The sequence below is a fragment of the Cannabis sativa genome, chromosome 8 (assembly GCF_029168945.1).
Source record: "Cannabis sativa cultivar Pink pepper isolate KNU-18-1 chromosome 8, ASM2916894v1, whole genome shotgun sequence".
Taxonomy (NCBI): domain Eukaryota; kingdom Viridiplantae; phylum Streptophyta; class Magnoliopsida; order Rosales; family Cannabaceae; genus Cannabis; species Cannabis sativa.
In genome coordinates, this window is record NC_083608.1 from 26,422,526 (window position 1) to 26,438,569 (window position 16,044).

At 33.8% G+C, this 16,044-nt stretch overlaps 2 protein-coding genes across 7 annotated transcripts; one reads left to right on the forward strand and one right to left on the reverse strand.

Annotated features, from left to right (window-relative positions):
• The first annotated feature begins 245 nt into the window (after positions 1 to 245).
• Positions 246 to 2,881, forward strand: LOC115701558 (uncharacterized). 6 transcript variants are annotated; one of them, XR_009684086.1, is made up of 6 exons: positions 246 to 815; positions 909 to 990; positions 1,619 to 1,780; positions 2,354 to 2,437; positions 2,560 to 2,641; positions 2,740 to 2,797. XR_009684086.1 is itself a non-coding variant. In XM_030629375.2 (5 exons), the coding sequence occupies exons 1-4, from the start codon at positions 678 to 680 to the stop codon at positions 2,398 to 2,400; spliced, it is 429 nt and encodes a 142-aa protein (XP_030485235.1). In that variant the 5' UTR covers positions 246 to 677; the 3' UTR covers positions 2,401 to 2,437; positions 2,560 to 2,881. The 6 variants fall into 6 exon arrangements, 4 of the variants coding, with proteins under 4 accessions (XP_030485235.1, XP_030485236.1, XP_060958635.1 ...); XR_009684087.1 differs by lacking the exon at positions 2,354 to 2,437 and having other exon boundaries at positions 2,740 to 2,791; XM_030629375.2 differs by having other exon boundaries at positions 2,560 to 2,881.
• Positions 2,882 to 5,558: 2,677 nt separating this feature from the next.
• Positions 5,559 to 11,587, reverse strand: LOC115700058 (uncharacterized). Its single transcript, XM_061103285.1, has 5 exons — positions 11,308 to 11,587; positions 10,861 to 11,118; positions 6,411 to 7,156; positions 6,189 to 6,246; positions 5,559 to 5,974 (listed from the first exon to the last, which is right to left on the reverse strand). Exons 1-5 carry the CDS (start codon positions 11,585 to 11,587, stop codon positions 5,559 to 5,561), a joined length of 1,758 nt encoding a protein of 585 aa, XP_060959268.1.
• Between the last annotated feature and the right edge of the window lie 4,457 nt (positions 11,588 to 16,044).

Sequence of the window (16,044 nt, forward strand, 5' to 3'; positions counted from 1 at the left end):
ATTTTAGTAAGTGCATTGCTATTAAGCACCAGTGGTGGTTAGCACCTTCTTGACATGACTAGTGATACTCTCTACAAACTATTATATTAAATTATATGTGACCTAATACTTAATTGCCCAATAATGATATTATCCCTGTAACATTTTTCTTTTATTAACTGGGATGGGTTAATGTCATCAAGTTTTACTGCTCCAACTACCTAAACTCTTTATATAATTAATAAATAATTACAATTTGTTAGGTTGAGATAATGACATGGGAGATTAAATGAACTAAAAACTCTTTGATAAGAAAGGATTTAGTCTTAGAAGCAACCTCGACGGAATAATTATGTAGAAGAATAGAAAGTGACCAAGCATTACATGTGGGGTTTGGCTACTACCCATTTGTGAAAAAGCATAGGAGAATCTCTTTCAACAAGGCCAAAGTCCCTTTTCACTTTCCTAAAACTCCATACTTGGAAAAAAAATAAATAAAAAAAAAAACACTGAAAAAGAAAAGATGGGATTGCTCTTTCAGTACAGAAGGAGCTGTTGTTCTTGTTCTTAGATCTTTTTCCTTAAGCTTCATTCTTTACCGAATGGGATTTTTACGTTGTACCTTACTTACTACTTGTTCCTGTTTAATATTTAAAAGGGGTTTATTTTTTTCTACATTAGCTTGTTGGTAGGTGATTATGGCTTTCTTCGATGATCGGCCTAAGAAGAAGAAGCAGCTCCCACCAGTAATTGGTATCACAAAAAAGTCATCTGAGAGATTGTTGGTTCATGGAACCAGTAGTCTTGCTTCTATTGAATCTCTCTCCTTACCTCTTGTTAGTACTCTCTCTCTCTCTCTCTGTTTTTTACTTTTTTCTTTGTCTATTGTTTATATGGCTGGAGAGTTTGTTTGACTTTGGTAAAACCAGGTTCAGGAAATTGTTCTAAATGCCGATATTGGATGCAGTGAATGTCAGAAGAGAATTGCTGAAATAATGTCAAGAATGAGTGGTGAGACTCAGATTTCTCTGCAACTTTTCTTCTTCTTCTTCTTTGTTTATCTTTACTTAGCTTAAAGATCATTTGGGTGTTTGTTTAAGTAGAATAATTTAGTGGTTGGTTTTTCAAACTCATGCATTTTTACTGGCTTAACCCTTTATTTTTATTTAAGTAACCTGATTTTTTAAACAGTGATTTGGTCAATCTCCATTTTCATGGAGGAAGTTTTCTTGCCCACACATTACACATAATCATATGAATAATATACATGTTCTTTCATCCTCCAAAGATGAAAAGATAAGATAGAACTTATCTTTCCTTATGGCTTTGCCTTTTGAATTAGTATAAAATGTACTGAGCATACCAATGACGATATTATATACATACAAAACAATTGCTCAATTTTACTGTGTACAGCTTGCCTGTGCAGCTGTCTTTGACGTTGTTAGTATTGTCCTTATTTTAATTATATAATGACTTACTGAACTTTTTGTGCTGATAGGGACTTTTCTGTTTGTTATAACAAGTCATGAATTGGAATTATGCAATTTTCTGAACTAAAAAAGAATAAGAAATTATGTACTCTTATCATATTACTCTTTTTCATGCATTGAAATGGAATTATTTGTGTTTTTGGTAGAGACAGAGTCTGTTGTGGTGAATGTATTGGACAAGAAGGTTACACTCACTTGTAGATATCCCATGAATGTTTCCAAAGTACCAGGTCGCCAAGTCCCTGCCCTACACAGAAACTCTTTAAACAAAATGGCACTGCTCAGAAGGATCTTCAAGTCTTCCACAGGTGGTTGATATTAGGAATTTGTAAAAAAAAAAAGGAAAAAAAAAAACCTCAACTTACCCTGATAATTTCTACTTATGTTAATTGCCTTTTTGGCCATGTATATGAATCTGATTCTCAGATAATTCAGTATAGATGTGAGCTTTTTTTTTGGGAAGGGGTCTTAGGCTAGTAGTGATTCTGTTTGTGTGTGTGTGTTCAAATATATATGTAGAAAAATAGAGATGGCTTGGATTTTGTGTAATGTTAAGGCAGACTTTAGGGTCAAGAAAAAGAGATGTTACCACATATAGAAAGAAGTTGATAAATGTAGTAATGCTTCTCCTTTGCCCTCATCTAAGGGAACATCATGAGAAAGTTTAGTATTGAAGTTAAAGGATGGATTATAAATAAGCTATATGTAGTATTGTCTAATCTCTACAAACAACAACCTCTTTTATTGACCTACGTTAATAAGAATTAGATTCCAAAATGAAGGGGAACAATTTCCACCTAACAATCCAAAAAAGCATAGACCATATTTTCAAAGACAAATATTCTCATTAAGTTCAATAAATCCCTTTTCTTTTTTTGTAGCTTTTCATCACCCGTTTGTATCAAATCAAAATCAAACTAATCATTGATTTTTAGAGCTCTTTCTATTACAACTTCATGACAAAGGCAGGCTCTTTTTCTTTTTCTTTTTGTCACAATCAAAACTCTCAAATCTTATTATTTATACAAAAAAACAAATAAATCTTACAACAGATTTTTGTTTTTCTTTTATTGTTGCCAATTTGCAGTATTGTTGCATGGTGATGAGGCTGAATATTGACTGCAACGCATGTTGCAAGAGAGCTAGAAGAGCCATTCTAAACATGAAAGGTTAGCACCAATTAAATGTCATTATAACACCATTTAAAAATACCCTTTATTTATTTATATATATTTTTTTGGTTGTATATATTTTTAAAATGTTGAAGAAGTAGAGTCACATCTGATTGAGAAGGAGCACTACAGAATAATTGTCTGTGGAAGATTTAGACCTGCAGATGTGGCTATAAAGCTGAGAAAGAAAATGAATCGTAGGGTTGAAATTCTTGAAATCCAAGAGCTTGAACAATCTAATGAAGAAATGGATCAAAGGCCCATGATAGCAGCCTAATATTATTATGCATAAATCTTTAACATCAAATTCAATGGTGGTGTTTGTGGAACACTTAGTATATTCAACTTCCCATTTCTTTTTTTGATTTTATAGAAGATGTAGAGCAAACTAATGTATGGATAGACCTTGTGTTAGCTAGTGTTGATGCATATGGCACCTTATCAAGTGTTAATATTTGCATAAGAATAATGTATACACATCATATGTTTATGTGTTTTATTCATGTATTTCATTTAGAGGATTTTCATTCATTTTAATTAGGAGAAAATTAGTTGTGAGAAAGTTTTTTTCTATTTTATTTATTGAAATAGCGGTGCAATTTCAATAAGCGTATGTTTTTTTATCATTTTTAATGGGGGATGTAAAAACTGCGCTATATTTAGCATAAAAAGTAATTTTATGGTAGATTTACATTAAATTTTAGCATTGTGCTCCAATACATAATTACAAAATTTTGATGTAAAATTTAATATCTAATTAATGTTTTTATTAAAAAAAATAAAACTAATAACTTTGTTATTAATTTTATTATTATTTTAATATGTAAGACAATAAAATAATAATATAAATGCTTTATAATTTAACGCTATAGTTAATTATACTAATAAAATAATACAAATAATACAAATGTAAATAAAAAAGTAGTGCATTTATTGTGATGTAAATTTTACATCATAGCAAATGTTGTATCAAATTTGGCACAAAATTTACTATGTGCCAAATGTACATCACTTTTTGGCACACTATTATGGCATACTTTTTGTTAAATAAATTATATTTTAACTTTACACCACTTATTTACATCTTCATTGCACATGCTCTTAAATAAAAATCACATTGTATATACATGATTGATACTTTAATCAAAGTCAAACTACTATCATCTCTTTCTCCCCGTTTTTTGTGTGTCAATCACTTTCTTTAGTTTTTTTTAGCTATTATTGTTTTTCTTATCATATGACCAATACACATTACTATCAAGGAAAAAAAAAACAATAATAATTATTAGAAAACAAAAACCAATACAATTAAAACAAAAAATTAAAACCTTGTTTTTCTTTTTTTCTTTTTTTAATTAAGAAGGAAAAACTTCATTAATCAACAGAGCCAAATACAAACAAATTCAATCAGACCAGCCAACCTAGACTGACCAGCCAAAAAATAAAACTAAAACTACCTATTACATAATCTTACTAGGTAGTCTTTTTCCTGTTTGGTCATATTTCTACTGTTTACAGTTTGTAATCTAAACTTTAAAATATTCTTTACATAGTTTACAATACCAAAGAGATCTAGAATACCCATTAAAAATACATCTGTTTCTGTTAAGTCAAATATTGTAGATCACTACTGCCAAAATGATGATGTTGATCTTATGAATCCAAGAAAGACCAGCCAAAACAATCCAGTTATACCAGCTAGATTAATCAATCAGACAGCCATTCTAACTCGTCTAAGAAAAATCTCATCCAAAATTTCTAGACACAACACAAGAGAAAAATAGGTGCTCATGACACTCTTCAACCTTTTCACACATAGGACAATTCATCGAGTTCAATATAGTTTGAAATCGAGACATCTTATCCCTAGTGAGAAGGTGAGAGTTCATCACTTGCCAAAGAATAAACCTGTGTTTATGAACAGTAAGAGAACTCCAAACAGCCTTATTATAACTGACCGGAGTTTGATCCAACCTACTGTTATACAACCAGTTGGTTTTGAATCGATTGGTGGATCCTGTCTTAATGATTTCAACTCTCTCAAATTTCTTCCTTAAGTGGCATAGTTTACGCCAATACCAGTTAACATCAGGTTTAAGATCATAGGCCTAGAAGCAAACAGATTTTGAGTAGACACTATCCACCCACTTGACCTAAAGAAGGTCTTATTTAGTGGATATAGCCCATATGTACTTTGCTAGAATAGTCTGGTTTCATTTTATCCCATCTTTAAAGCCAAGCCCATCATAAGTTTGAGGGAGACAAACCTTATCCCAAGAAGTAATGTGAATCTTACTCATGTTTCCAATCATTCCCCAAAGAAATTCTCTACACGGCTTTTCTATCTCTTTTGTGATACTATGTGGAAGAACAAAAATGTTCATCTAATAATTTCGGAGACCAAGTAAGACTGAGTGGATCAGTTGCACTTTGCCTGCAAAAGAAAGATGCCTACTTGACCAAGTATGCAGTCTTTATTTTATCTTCTTGATGATGATGCCACAATCCTTAGCTCCATTTAGTAGGCCTCAAGGGAACAACAAGGTATTTGAGAGGAAAAGAACATTCAACTAATTGAACATCTTTTAGAAGTGCAAACCTGAAACTATGCTGGACTCATCAAGAGTGTGTTTAGCTCCATGATCGAGGATTTAGTTCCTTTACTGAACAAAATAAGATCATCTGCAAAGCAAAGGTTAATAATTTTTAAACCCTTACACATCGGATGGAATCTATAGGGAGAGTTGTCTGCTGCCATAAGAAGCCTTCTCGATAGATATTCCATCATAAGAACAAAAAGCAAAGGTGAGATTGGGTCACCTTATCTTAACCCTTTCTCTCCTTTGAATTTGCGTTGGATCCTACCATTCATAACACTCGAGTAGGAGGTTGCTCTTAAGCAAACCATAATACACTAAATAAATTTCTGGGGAAAGTTGTAGGCAACCAACAATTGCTCCAAAAAATCCCAACTAACATTGTCATAAGCCTTGCTTATGTCAATTTTAATGGAGCATCTTGGGGAAATGTTTTTCCTGTTATAGTTTTTCAGCAAGTCTTGGAGAATCATCACATTGTGGGCAATAGATCTATCTTGAATGAATGCACCCTTGTTTTGATTAATCAATCTAGGGAGCACCACAACAAGTCTGGTACATAAGAGCTTAGAATTACACTTGTAGATTGTAGAGCAACAAGCAATAGGTCTGAAGTCCCCTGCTCTTGAAGGATTCTCAATCTTTGGAACTAGAGAAATAAGAGCTGAGTGAAGCTCTTTAGGCATAGAACCAGAGATGAATAAATCCTTGACAACAAAACATATTTCAGCTCCTATGTCAGGCCAAAGTTTTTAAAAAAAAAAACCAAACCAAACCCATCACCTCTCGGGGATTTAACCTCTGGTATGCTGAAAAAAATTGCCTTGATTTCCTTTATGAGAAAGGTTTTAAAAGCCCCAGTTGTTGACATAATTCTAGCTTAGTTCCATGATCAAAATAGGCAGTATTTAATCCCATAGAAACCAAATTTCTTGTTCCCATGATACCTTGAAAATGAGAGACAAAATGATTCACCACCTCCAAGTAATTATCAACAATTTCTCCCTGCTCATTAGTGTAATTAGTGATATTGTTTTCCAATTTTCTTTTCTTTAAACAAGCATGAAAAAAGGGTGAGTTTTCATCACCTTTGTGGAGCCAATTTACCTTACTTCTTTGTCTTCAAAAACTGATATACATTTTTTCTATATAAGAAAAGTTGCAGCAACCTTCTTTTCTTTATCAAGGAATCTGGCTTCTTTAAGATGAGCTTGAGCTTGCATTCTAGGTTCAATAAAATCTGACTTTGCCTCTTGAAACTTCTTCCCTATATCACCAATGAGATTATGAATAAACTTTCTAAGACAATGCTTTAATCTCATCAACTTGAGATATATAGCTTGAAGACCCTTAGCAGTAATTGGTTTCTTCCAACTAATGAGCACCGTTTCTTTGAACTCAGGATGAGAACTCCAGAAATTATAGTATTTGAAAGGTTTAAAACCAATCTTGTTTGAAATGACACTTCTAACAATACATGAGCAATGGTCAAATATGGTCTCCCATCTAAACAAGGCTTCAACATTAGGAAACTCATCAAGCCAATCCTCATTAGCAAACACATGGTCTATCTTAGAATAAATTCTACTTGTTCCATCTTGGTTATTAGACCAAGTAAAAGAAGAACCAGCTCTAGGGATGACTTCAACATTGGCAGTAGCAAGCCACATAGATGCATCATGAGTGTCATTGAAAGTAATAGAGTTTCCCCCAACTCGATCATCTATATTAATGATGGCATTGAAATCTCCAAGCACTACCCACGGTTTCACAACCATCTTGAGTTTAAGAAGATCCTCCCAAAGGCTCTTTCTTTTATCTATGGTATTGATCCCATAAACAAAAGTTGCACAGAAACCATACTCACAACTAGCTAATTTGACATAACAATGCACAAACTGTTGGGTTTTGTGTCCTAAATAAAACTCATTTCAATATAATCAGATTTACTAATCAATAAAGATCAAAATCTGCATTTTATGTTGCATGGTTCACATGATTTATTTCATGATTATATTTAATGTATAAATTCTATTAAGTCCAGAACATATGTATTTGTTCATGATTATAGTATCGTCAGCACAGTGGATTATAATCATGATTATATGTTCAAAAGTTTAATTCCTTGATTTGTCAGTTCACTGGATTTAGATTGGCATGATAATCAGTGATAGGTATACTTACACCTTGGATAAGTGTTATGTCCTTTCTAGGGCATTGGCAAAGTTTACTAGTATCGGATGTATGAAGTATACATTGGAAGGGACTGATATGGATCTTAGATAAGATATCCTAAACTTACCGTTATATCTTTCTAAGTCAATATCAATGGTTGATCTTAGGTCTATGGATCTTAATCTTGACATGGTTAGGTTCGATCTCAAGAGTGTTATTTGTGTTCTTTGATTTGTTAGTTGAGCCTACTTTTTGGTCTGGGTGATACGTACATTTTGTGAACATGATAGTACAATTGAGTGGGAGCGCTAATCATAGATATGGAATCTATAACTTCTATCTGGACATAGAAGTGAAACGTGTTAGGTTTTATGCCCTAAATAAAACTCCATTTCAATGTAATCCATTTTATTCAACATCAATAAAGAAACAGAAGTATTTTTCATTCATTTGTGTATGTTTTGGTTCACTTTATCAATTGCTTGTCTAATTGATTTATAAATTCATCTTAAACCCTTTTCACATACTTGATCATGTTTATTGTGCTGTCATCACATTGGAAAGTAAACATGACTATGTGAATAAAGTTTCCTAGATTTATCAGACACAGGGTTTTACTGATATGATAATCTACAACAAGAGTTTACTTGTATTTGGAGAAATACTATGTTCTTTCCAGAACATTGGTTAAAGTAAAGCTCAGGTTGGATGCATGGAGTATGCATCGGAAGGGACCGATATTGAACTTTGATTTAGATTTAATTAAACTTACCGTAAAATCTATTCAAGTCAATATCGCCAAGTTGATCCTAGATCAAATGATCTTAATCCTGTTATGATTAGGCTCAATCTTGAAAGGCTATTCGTGTTCTTTGATTTGTTAGTTAAGCCTACTTTTAGGTCAGGGTGATACGTACATTTTGGGAACACGGTAGTGCAATTGAGTGGGAGCGCTAGCATAAACATGGAATCTATAACTTCTATCTGGCAAATAGTAAGCAAAGGATGATCTCCTTCGAGCTTGACCAAACGAAAATAAATGGTGGAGATCTCATTTCACATAAGCTGAAATATCATTTATACGGGGTCAAGTGTTTTAAGGATAAAATACATAGTAGGGTGTTACGGTAATTTAATCCCTTTACTGTGTAGATCATTCATATAGAGGATCATTGATCAAATTAGGATTATAACAATGGATAACTAATGATGTGTCTATATGGTGGAACATATAGAGCATTCTATATACTGAGAGTGCAATTCTAAGTTCTATGCGTGGATTCAACGAAGAATTAATAAGTTAGTGAATTTTAGTGCTAAATTCTTGATCTACTTATTGGAAGCTCGGTTATATAGACCCATGGTCCCCCCACTAGTTGAGATAATGTTGCTTGTAAGACTCATGTAATTGGTTTTGATTAATCAATTATAATTCACGAATTAGACTATGTCTATTTGTGAAATTTTCACTAAGTAAGGTCGAAATTGTAAAGAAAGAGTTAATAGGGGCATATTTGTTAATTATGATACTTTGTATGGTTCAATTAATAAATATGATAAATGACAATATTATTTAATAATTATTTATAGTTATTAATTAGTTAGAATTGGCATTTAAATGATTGAATTAGGAAATTGACATTTTTGAGAAAATCAGATACAAAAGGTGTTAAAATTGCAAAATTGCAAAAATCAAGGCCCAGTCCACCTAGCCAGGGCCGGCCACCTATTTTATCTTTTTAAATTGATTTTTTCATTATTTTAATGTCATATAATTCAAATATAACCCTAGTGGAATGCTATAAATAGATAGTGAAGGCTTCAGGAAAATTACACTTTCTGAATCAGAAAAACCTAAGCCTCCACTCTCTTCTCTAGCCGCCACTCTCTCTCTCTATTCTTCCTTCATATTTCGAACCTCTCTTAGTGATTAGAGTAGTGCCCACACACATCAAGCAATACCTCAATCATAGTGAGGAAGATCGTGAAGAAAGATCATCAGCAAAGGAGATTCAGCATCAATGATTCAGAGAAGAAGATCCAGGTTCAGATCTTGATAATACTCTGCTACAGAAAGGAATCAAGGGTTAGAGATCTGAACGGAAGGAGTCATTTAATTCCGCTGCACCCAATGTAAGGTTTCTTAAACTTTATATGTGTTTAATTTATCGTTTTAGAAAGTTCATATTTAGGATGTTAATAAACATACTTGTGAGTAGATCTAAGATCCTGGTAAAATAATTTCCAACAAAACGATGATCTCCTTCGAGCTTGGCTGAATAGAGATAAATGATTGAGGCCTCATTTAAGTAATTATATTAGTTTATTGAAGTATCATTTATAGGTAGCTAAGTGTTTTATGGATAAAATACATTGAAGGGTAGAACGGTAAATTTGTCTTTATTCAGTGTAGATCATCTATAGAGGATCCTTGACTATTAGGATTGTAACAATAAATAATCATAACGTATCTATATTGTGGTACATATAGAGCGTTCTATATAACTGAGAGTGTATTCAATTCCAAGTTCTATAGTGGTTCAATGAGGAATTAATAAGTTAAGTATTTACTTGGTGAATTCTAGATCTACTTATTGAAAGCTCGGTTATATAGGTCCATGATCCCCTCACTAGTTGAGATAATACTGCTTACAGACTCAGTTAATTGATTTTAGTTAATTAATTATAATTCTAAAATTAGACTATGTCTTATTTATGAATTTTCATTAAGCAAGGACTTAATTGTGAAGAAAAGAGGTTTTAGGGTCAATTTGTTAATTAATAGACTTTGTATTGTCTAATTAATAAATTACATAAATGACAATTTTATTTAGTAATTAATTATAATTATTAAATAAATAGTTTTGGCATTTATAGGATTGAATTGGAAAATATGGTATTATTGAAAGGAAGAATAAGTGGTTGAAATAAAGTGGCAAAAATCTAACTAGAAAGAGGTCCACTATCTTGTACGGCCAAGGTTGATTTTTTTGCCCAATATTTTATTCTCTTTTAATCCATATAATTCAACCCTAAGACCTAGTTGAAACGTTATAAAAGGAACATGATACTCTCACTCATCCAACGTTTGTTAACCTGACTATTCAACCAAACCTTGATGAGAGAGTTCCTTCCTTAGTGTTTTCTCACCTCCTTCATTGTTCTTCTTACTTCGGCCTATAGTGAGTGAGTGCCATGCCCACACATAGCAAGTCAAGTACTCAATCATAGTGAGTAAGACGGTGGTAACCAAACCCGAAGGAGAGAAAGAGATCCAGGTTCAGATCTTGATAATGCTCTGCTACAGAAAGGAATCGAGGGCTAGAGATCTTAAACGGAAGGAGTCATTATATTCCGCTGCAACCAATGTAAGGTTTTCTTAAACCCTTATGTGCTTATTTCATTGTTTTAGAGAATTCATATTTAGGATGTTAACCAACATACTTGCTAGTAAATTTAGATCCTGGTTTAATGTTCCCAACACAAACTTGGGGGATTCAGTAGTGACTATCATTCTAGCATAGTTCTTCCTCCAGTATATCAATAATCTACCTTCAATCGTGGCACTAGTATAGTAGTTCCAATTTGACATTTTAGAATCAAACATCTCTTTGATCTTATTTCCTTTAAGCTTAATTTCCAACAAAGCTTCTACTCCTATCTTATTAACTTGGCAAAATTGAGCAACGACATCTTGCTTATCTTTATTATTAATACATCTAACATTCCAACTAGAAATATTGCAACTATCCATAAGGTAAATGAGATAAAACCTAAACTTGTTTGTTCTAATCTTCTTGAACCAGATCTAAAACCTCACCATCATTTTGTTCCTACAGAGCACTAAAATTATTCCAGCTTGAACTTCAACTAGATTAGAGCTCTACTTACCAATCACTTTCCCCTGTTCAGTCTTCTTTGGGGTATGCCAAGATTTGTCTATGTTAATATCAACACTTTTAGGAACCTGGGAAGGCTCCTTAGAACTCGCAGCCATCTGAACTTCCCCTATTTTAGTTGCTGCAACTTGTTGCAGATTAGGTTGTTGTTTCTTAGGATTCAAGGCTTTTTTCTTCAGAGTATCCTTTCGACAATTAACTGTAATATGGCCAAACCCAGTACAATTTTTACATTTAACAAGTAGCCACTCATAGTCAATAGATTGTTCCATAAGCTGCCCAAACTCATTGACATATTACAGGGATTTTAGGGGATCATCTGAGATATCCATCTCTACAAGGATTCGAGCAAATTGAACCCTAGTACGATCTTTAGTATGTTGGTCTACCATGATTGGTTCCCAACAGTACTAACTAAAGCATTAAGGCTTTTGTTTCCCCAGTATTGGAGACCTAGATCATGTAAACGAATCCAAAGAGGAATAGAAGCTTTTTGGGTTTAGCTGGGTATTATCGTCAGTTCGTTGAGGGTTTTTCAAAGATTGTATTACCCCTAACGGAGCTGACCTGAAAGAACTTGAAGTTTGTTTAGATTGATCGGTGTGAGAAAAGTTTTCAAGAGTTAAAGCAGCGCTTAATTACTGCTGTAGTGTTAACTCTTCCTTTAGATAAGGAAAAGTTTGTTATTTATTGTGACGCCTCGAGACAGAGTCTGGGCTGTGTTCTTATGCAAGCTGGAAAGGTAATAGCTTATGCTTCTCGACAATTAAATGAGTACGAGCAGAGGTACCCTACACATGACTTAGAACTCGCAGCAGTAGTATTTGGACTAAAAATTTGGCGGCATTACTTATATGGCAAGAAATGTGAGGTATACACTGATCATAAAAGTCTGAAGTACTTCTTCACCAAAAAGACCCAAAAATGAGACAAAGGCGTTGGCTATAATTGGTAAAGAATTACGATTGTGAGATTCTTTATCATCCTGGAAAGGCCAACATTGTAGTTGATGCCTTGAGTAGGAAAGGACAGAGTCAGATGAATATTGTGAAGCAAATCTCCAGGCAGTTAGCAGATGAGATGACCCGAGCTAAGATTGAGTTCATTGTGGGGCATTTGGCTAATATTACCATGTAATCTACTCTTCTAGAGAAAATTAAAGTAGCACACTTGCAAAATCCAGAGTTAGTGAAATCCTGAGATAGGGTTTCGATTGGAAGGATTAGTGATTTTACAATGGATGACACGGGAATGCTACGGTTTATGAATCGTGTTTGTGTGCCTATGGATGATGACATTAAAAGAGAAATCTTGAATGAGTCTCATACAACTCCTTACTCAGTTCATCCGGGAACAACAAAGATGTACCAAGATCTTAAGGCCATGTTTTGGTGGCCTGGAATGAAAAATGATATAGCTGAATATGTTGCAAAGTGTTTAACTTGTCAGCAAGTGAAGGCCGAACACCAAAGGCACTGCAGCCACTGAATCTTCCGGAATGGAAATGGGAAGACATTGCCATGGACCTCGTGGTTAGATTGCCCAAGACTACGAGACAATACGACTCTGTGTGGGTCATAATTGATAGGTTTACAAAGTCAACGTACTTTTTACCTATTCAGACAAACTTATCCATTGATCAATATGCAAAATTGTATGTTAGAGAAATTGTTCATTTTCATGGTGTCCCAAAGTCCATTGTTTCTGATAGGGATCTGAAGTTCACATCAAGATTCTGGGAGAGCCTACATCGAGCCATGGGTACTCAATTGAAATTCAACACAACATTTCATCCTCAGACGGATGGACAGTCTGAGAGGACCATTCAAATTTTAAAAGACATGCTACAGGCATGTGTGTTGAACTTTGAAGGATCATGGGTAAATTACCTTCCCCTGATCGAGTTCTCGTACAACAACAACTATCAGGCAACAATCAGGATGGCTCTTTATGAACTATTATATGGAAGAAAATACAGATCATCTATTCATTGGGATGAAGTAGGTGAAAGAAAGTTCTTAGGTGTCGAAGCTGTTCAGAGAACAAGTGAGGCAGTTGATATAATTAGTGTGAATGCTCGCGGCTCAGAGTAGACAAAAGAGTTATGCAGATCCAAAGTGTCGGGATGTTGATTTCAGATCGAGGATATGGTATTTCTCTGAATATCGCCTATGAAGGGCATTAAACGCTTTGGTAAGAAAGAAAAACTTAGCACGAGGTTCATCGGACCTTTAAAAATCCTTGAGAGGATAGGGCAAGTAGCATATTGGTTGGCTATGCCCCTAGCGCTGGCAACTGTACATGACGTGTTTCATGTTTCGATGCTTCAGAAGTATGTCTCAGACCCGTCCCATATTATGAGCTATGAAGCATTAGAACTCTAGCCAGATCTATCATACGAGGAACAACCAGTGCAAGTACTTGATAAAAGAGAAAAATTCTTGAGAAACAGGACAATTGCACTGATAAAAATGTTATGGAGGAACAGTAAAGTGGAAGAGGCAACCTGGGAACTCGAGACGGATATGCATCCGAAATATTTAGAGTTGTTCAAGTAAATTTCAGGACGAAATTTCTATAATGAGGGGATAATTGTAATACTCAAAGATTAAGGAATCAGATTTGTTAGCCCAAGATATGTTCCCAAGAGGGTGGTGAATTGGGAATTTAAACTAATTTCGGTAAATTAAAACTTTTAACACAAAATCAAGCAATTAGTCACTTAATCAAATAAAAGCAAGTAATATGGCAAGCAATATATTATGACAAATAATCAAACTTGTAAAGTAAAGAGTAAGGATTAGAAAATGCAAACTCTCGATTTTTACAAGGTTCGGTAGAGCTATGCCACCTACGTCCTTGGTCTTCAAAGCTATGGACCTAGCTTTGAGTTCCAATATCGAGCCAAGTTAACGGGCTTGACTAACCCTTACAACCGGGAAATTTTCACCAAGGTATTTCCAAACCTCTTACAATAGTTTCGCACTCCCGAGGACTACTAACCTCTTTCTCGGATTGTTGAAGTGCCAATCTCACTATAACCGGGTTGTTTACAATATCGGTGCCAACCTCACCTCAATCACAATATGAAAATGTGTTTGATATTACAAGCAAAATCACTCTAGAAATATGATGATACAATGGAAACCTAGAGTGAAAAGCAAGCACACTCAAGATGAATAAACACAAATTTTGGCTCAAAGTGTGTGAAAAGTGTTTGTTGGATTTCAAACTTGGAAGCTCTTTAATCTCACTTAGATAGGTTAGATATTTGAAATAAATGCTCAACCAACTTGCTTTTTGAAAGAAAAATCGAGTTTATATAGTGTTTAAGAGAAAAATAGTCGTTTATAGCCGTTAGCGCGTTTCCCGAGACAAATTCAACCGTGAACCGGAATTCTGGATGGGAATCGGAATTTTGGATTGATGACATCCGGAATCTGGATGGGCTAACAGAGGCAAAAATGCCATTTTTTGGGACTAAAACGCGCATAACTTCTTACTCGATTATCCGAATTTCGAAATTCCAACTTTGTTCCCTTAGTTAAACAAAATGTGATTTATAAATTCAATCAATTTTTTTTTTGAACTATCGTGTGAGAAAACTTGTTGCACAAGTTAGTGAATAGGCCAAAATTTAAATTTATAAAACTTAGTGTGCTATGCAAATCACTTTAACAAGACTAAAGTAAATTTATACCATTTGATTTTGAGTAGTCTTGATGTAGATGAGCCTCCTAGCTTGATTTACATGTTTTTGATCCCATGTTGACTTTTCCCGAGAGTTGACTTTTGACTTTGACTTTGACTTTCGGGTTGACTTTTGACTTTGGGCTTTTGAAGACCTCTTTTGAATAGGGTCTTGAATTGTTGATCCCTTGATGAATCTTTTGCTCTTGATATGCTTGTTGAATCCATTTTGGGTTGCTTTCAAAAGTTTGGTAAAAATACCAATTTATCATGAAAGATTTATTTTCTCTTTTAATTTTGCTACAAAATCAACAAATCATTAGTAACAAATAATAATCAAATATTTGTTAACCATCAAAACAAGGAGATCTAAAAGTTTGAGTTAACAGGATTAACAAACCCTAACTAGTTATACATGTATTTATGTGGAATTATATTATGATATAATTTAATATATGTGAATTATACTGGTTAATGATATGTTAAGACCCCGTTGGTGAGCTAGGGGTATTTTTCGTAATTTTGACCCGAGAAGGGTAAAATTGTAATATTAATGTTATAACGTGCTTATGGACTATATTATTATATAGTATACTTTTTTTGTTCTTTTGTATGTATTTTCTGACAAGTCGGCGCGATATAGTCACAATCGGGTATCTCGGGCCGAACTGAGTTCAGGACCGAAATACATTTTTGGGATTTTGTTTTCGGATTTTATTGATAATTGAATAATCTGAAAATTTATTTAAATGTGGTATGTGAAGAATGGCAAATTTATCCTTGAATGCATGCTTATGTGATATGTTGGCCATAAGGGCATTTTAGTCTTTTGACCATTTGTTTAATTTTCAATAAAGTGGAATTTTGGCAAAAAGAAAAATTCATTTTTCTAGTTTTATTGTACACAGCTGACCCCCCTCTCTCTCTCTCTCCATTTATCATCTCTTCAACTTTTTGATTTTTTTGAAAAATTACCTTGACTCAAGCTTGGAATTTGGTGGTTTTGGTGCTTAAATTTGAGAGGAGCTTGAGGTAGTCT

Coding starts and splice junctions, on each gene's coding strand:
- LOC115701558 (XM_030629375.2), top strand. CDS start 678: ATGGCTTTCTTCGATGATCGGCCTAAGAAGAAGAAGCAGCTCCCACCA. Junction 816..908: donor AATCTCTCTCCTTACCTCTT/GTTAGTACTCTC, acceptor TGGTAAAACCAG/GTTCAGGAAATTGTTCTAAA. Junction 1,781..2,353: donor GATCTTCAAGTCTTCCACAG/GTGGTTGATATT, acceptor CTTTTTTTGTAG/CTTTTCATCACCCGTTTGTA.
- LOC115700058 (XM_061103285.1), bottom strand. CDS start 11,587: ATGGAACAATCTATTGACTATGAGTGGCTACTTGTTAAATGTAAAAAT. Junction 7,157..10,860: donor GGATCTAAATTTACTAGCAA/GTATGTTGGTTA, acceptor AGTTTTATTTAG/GACACAAAACCCAACAGTTT. Junction 6,247..6,410: donor TCCTTGATAAAGAAAAGAAG/GTTGCTGCAACT, acceptor ACTAATGAGCAG/GGAGAAATTGTTGATAATTA.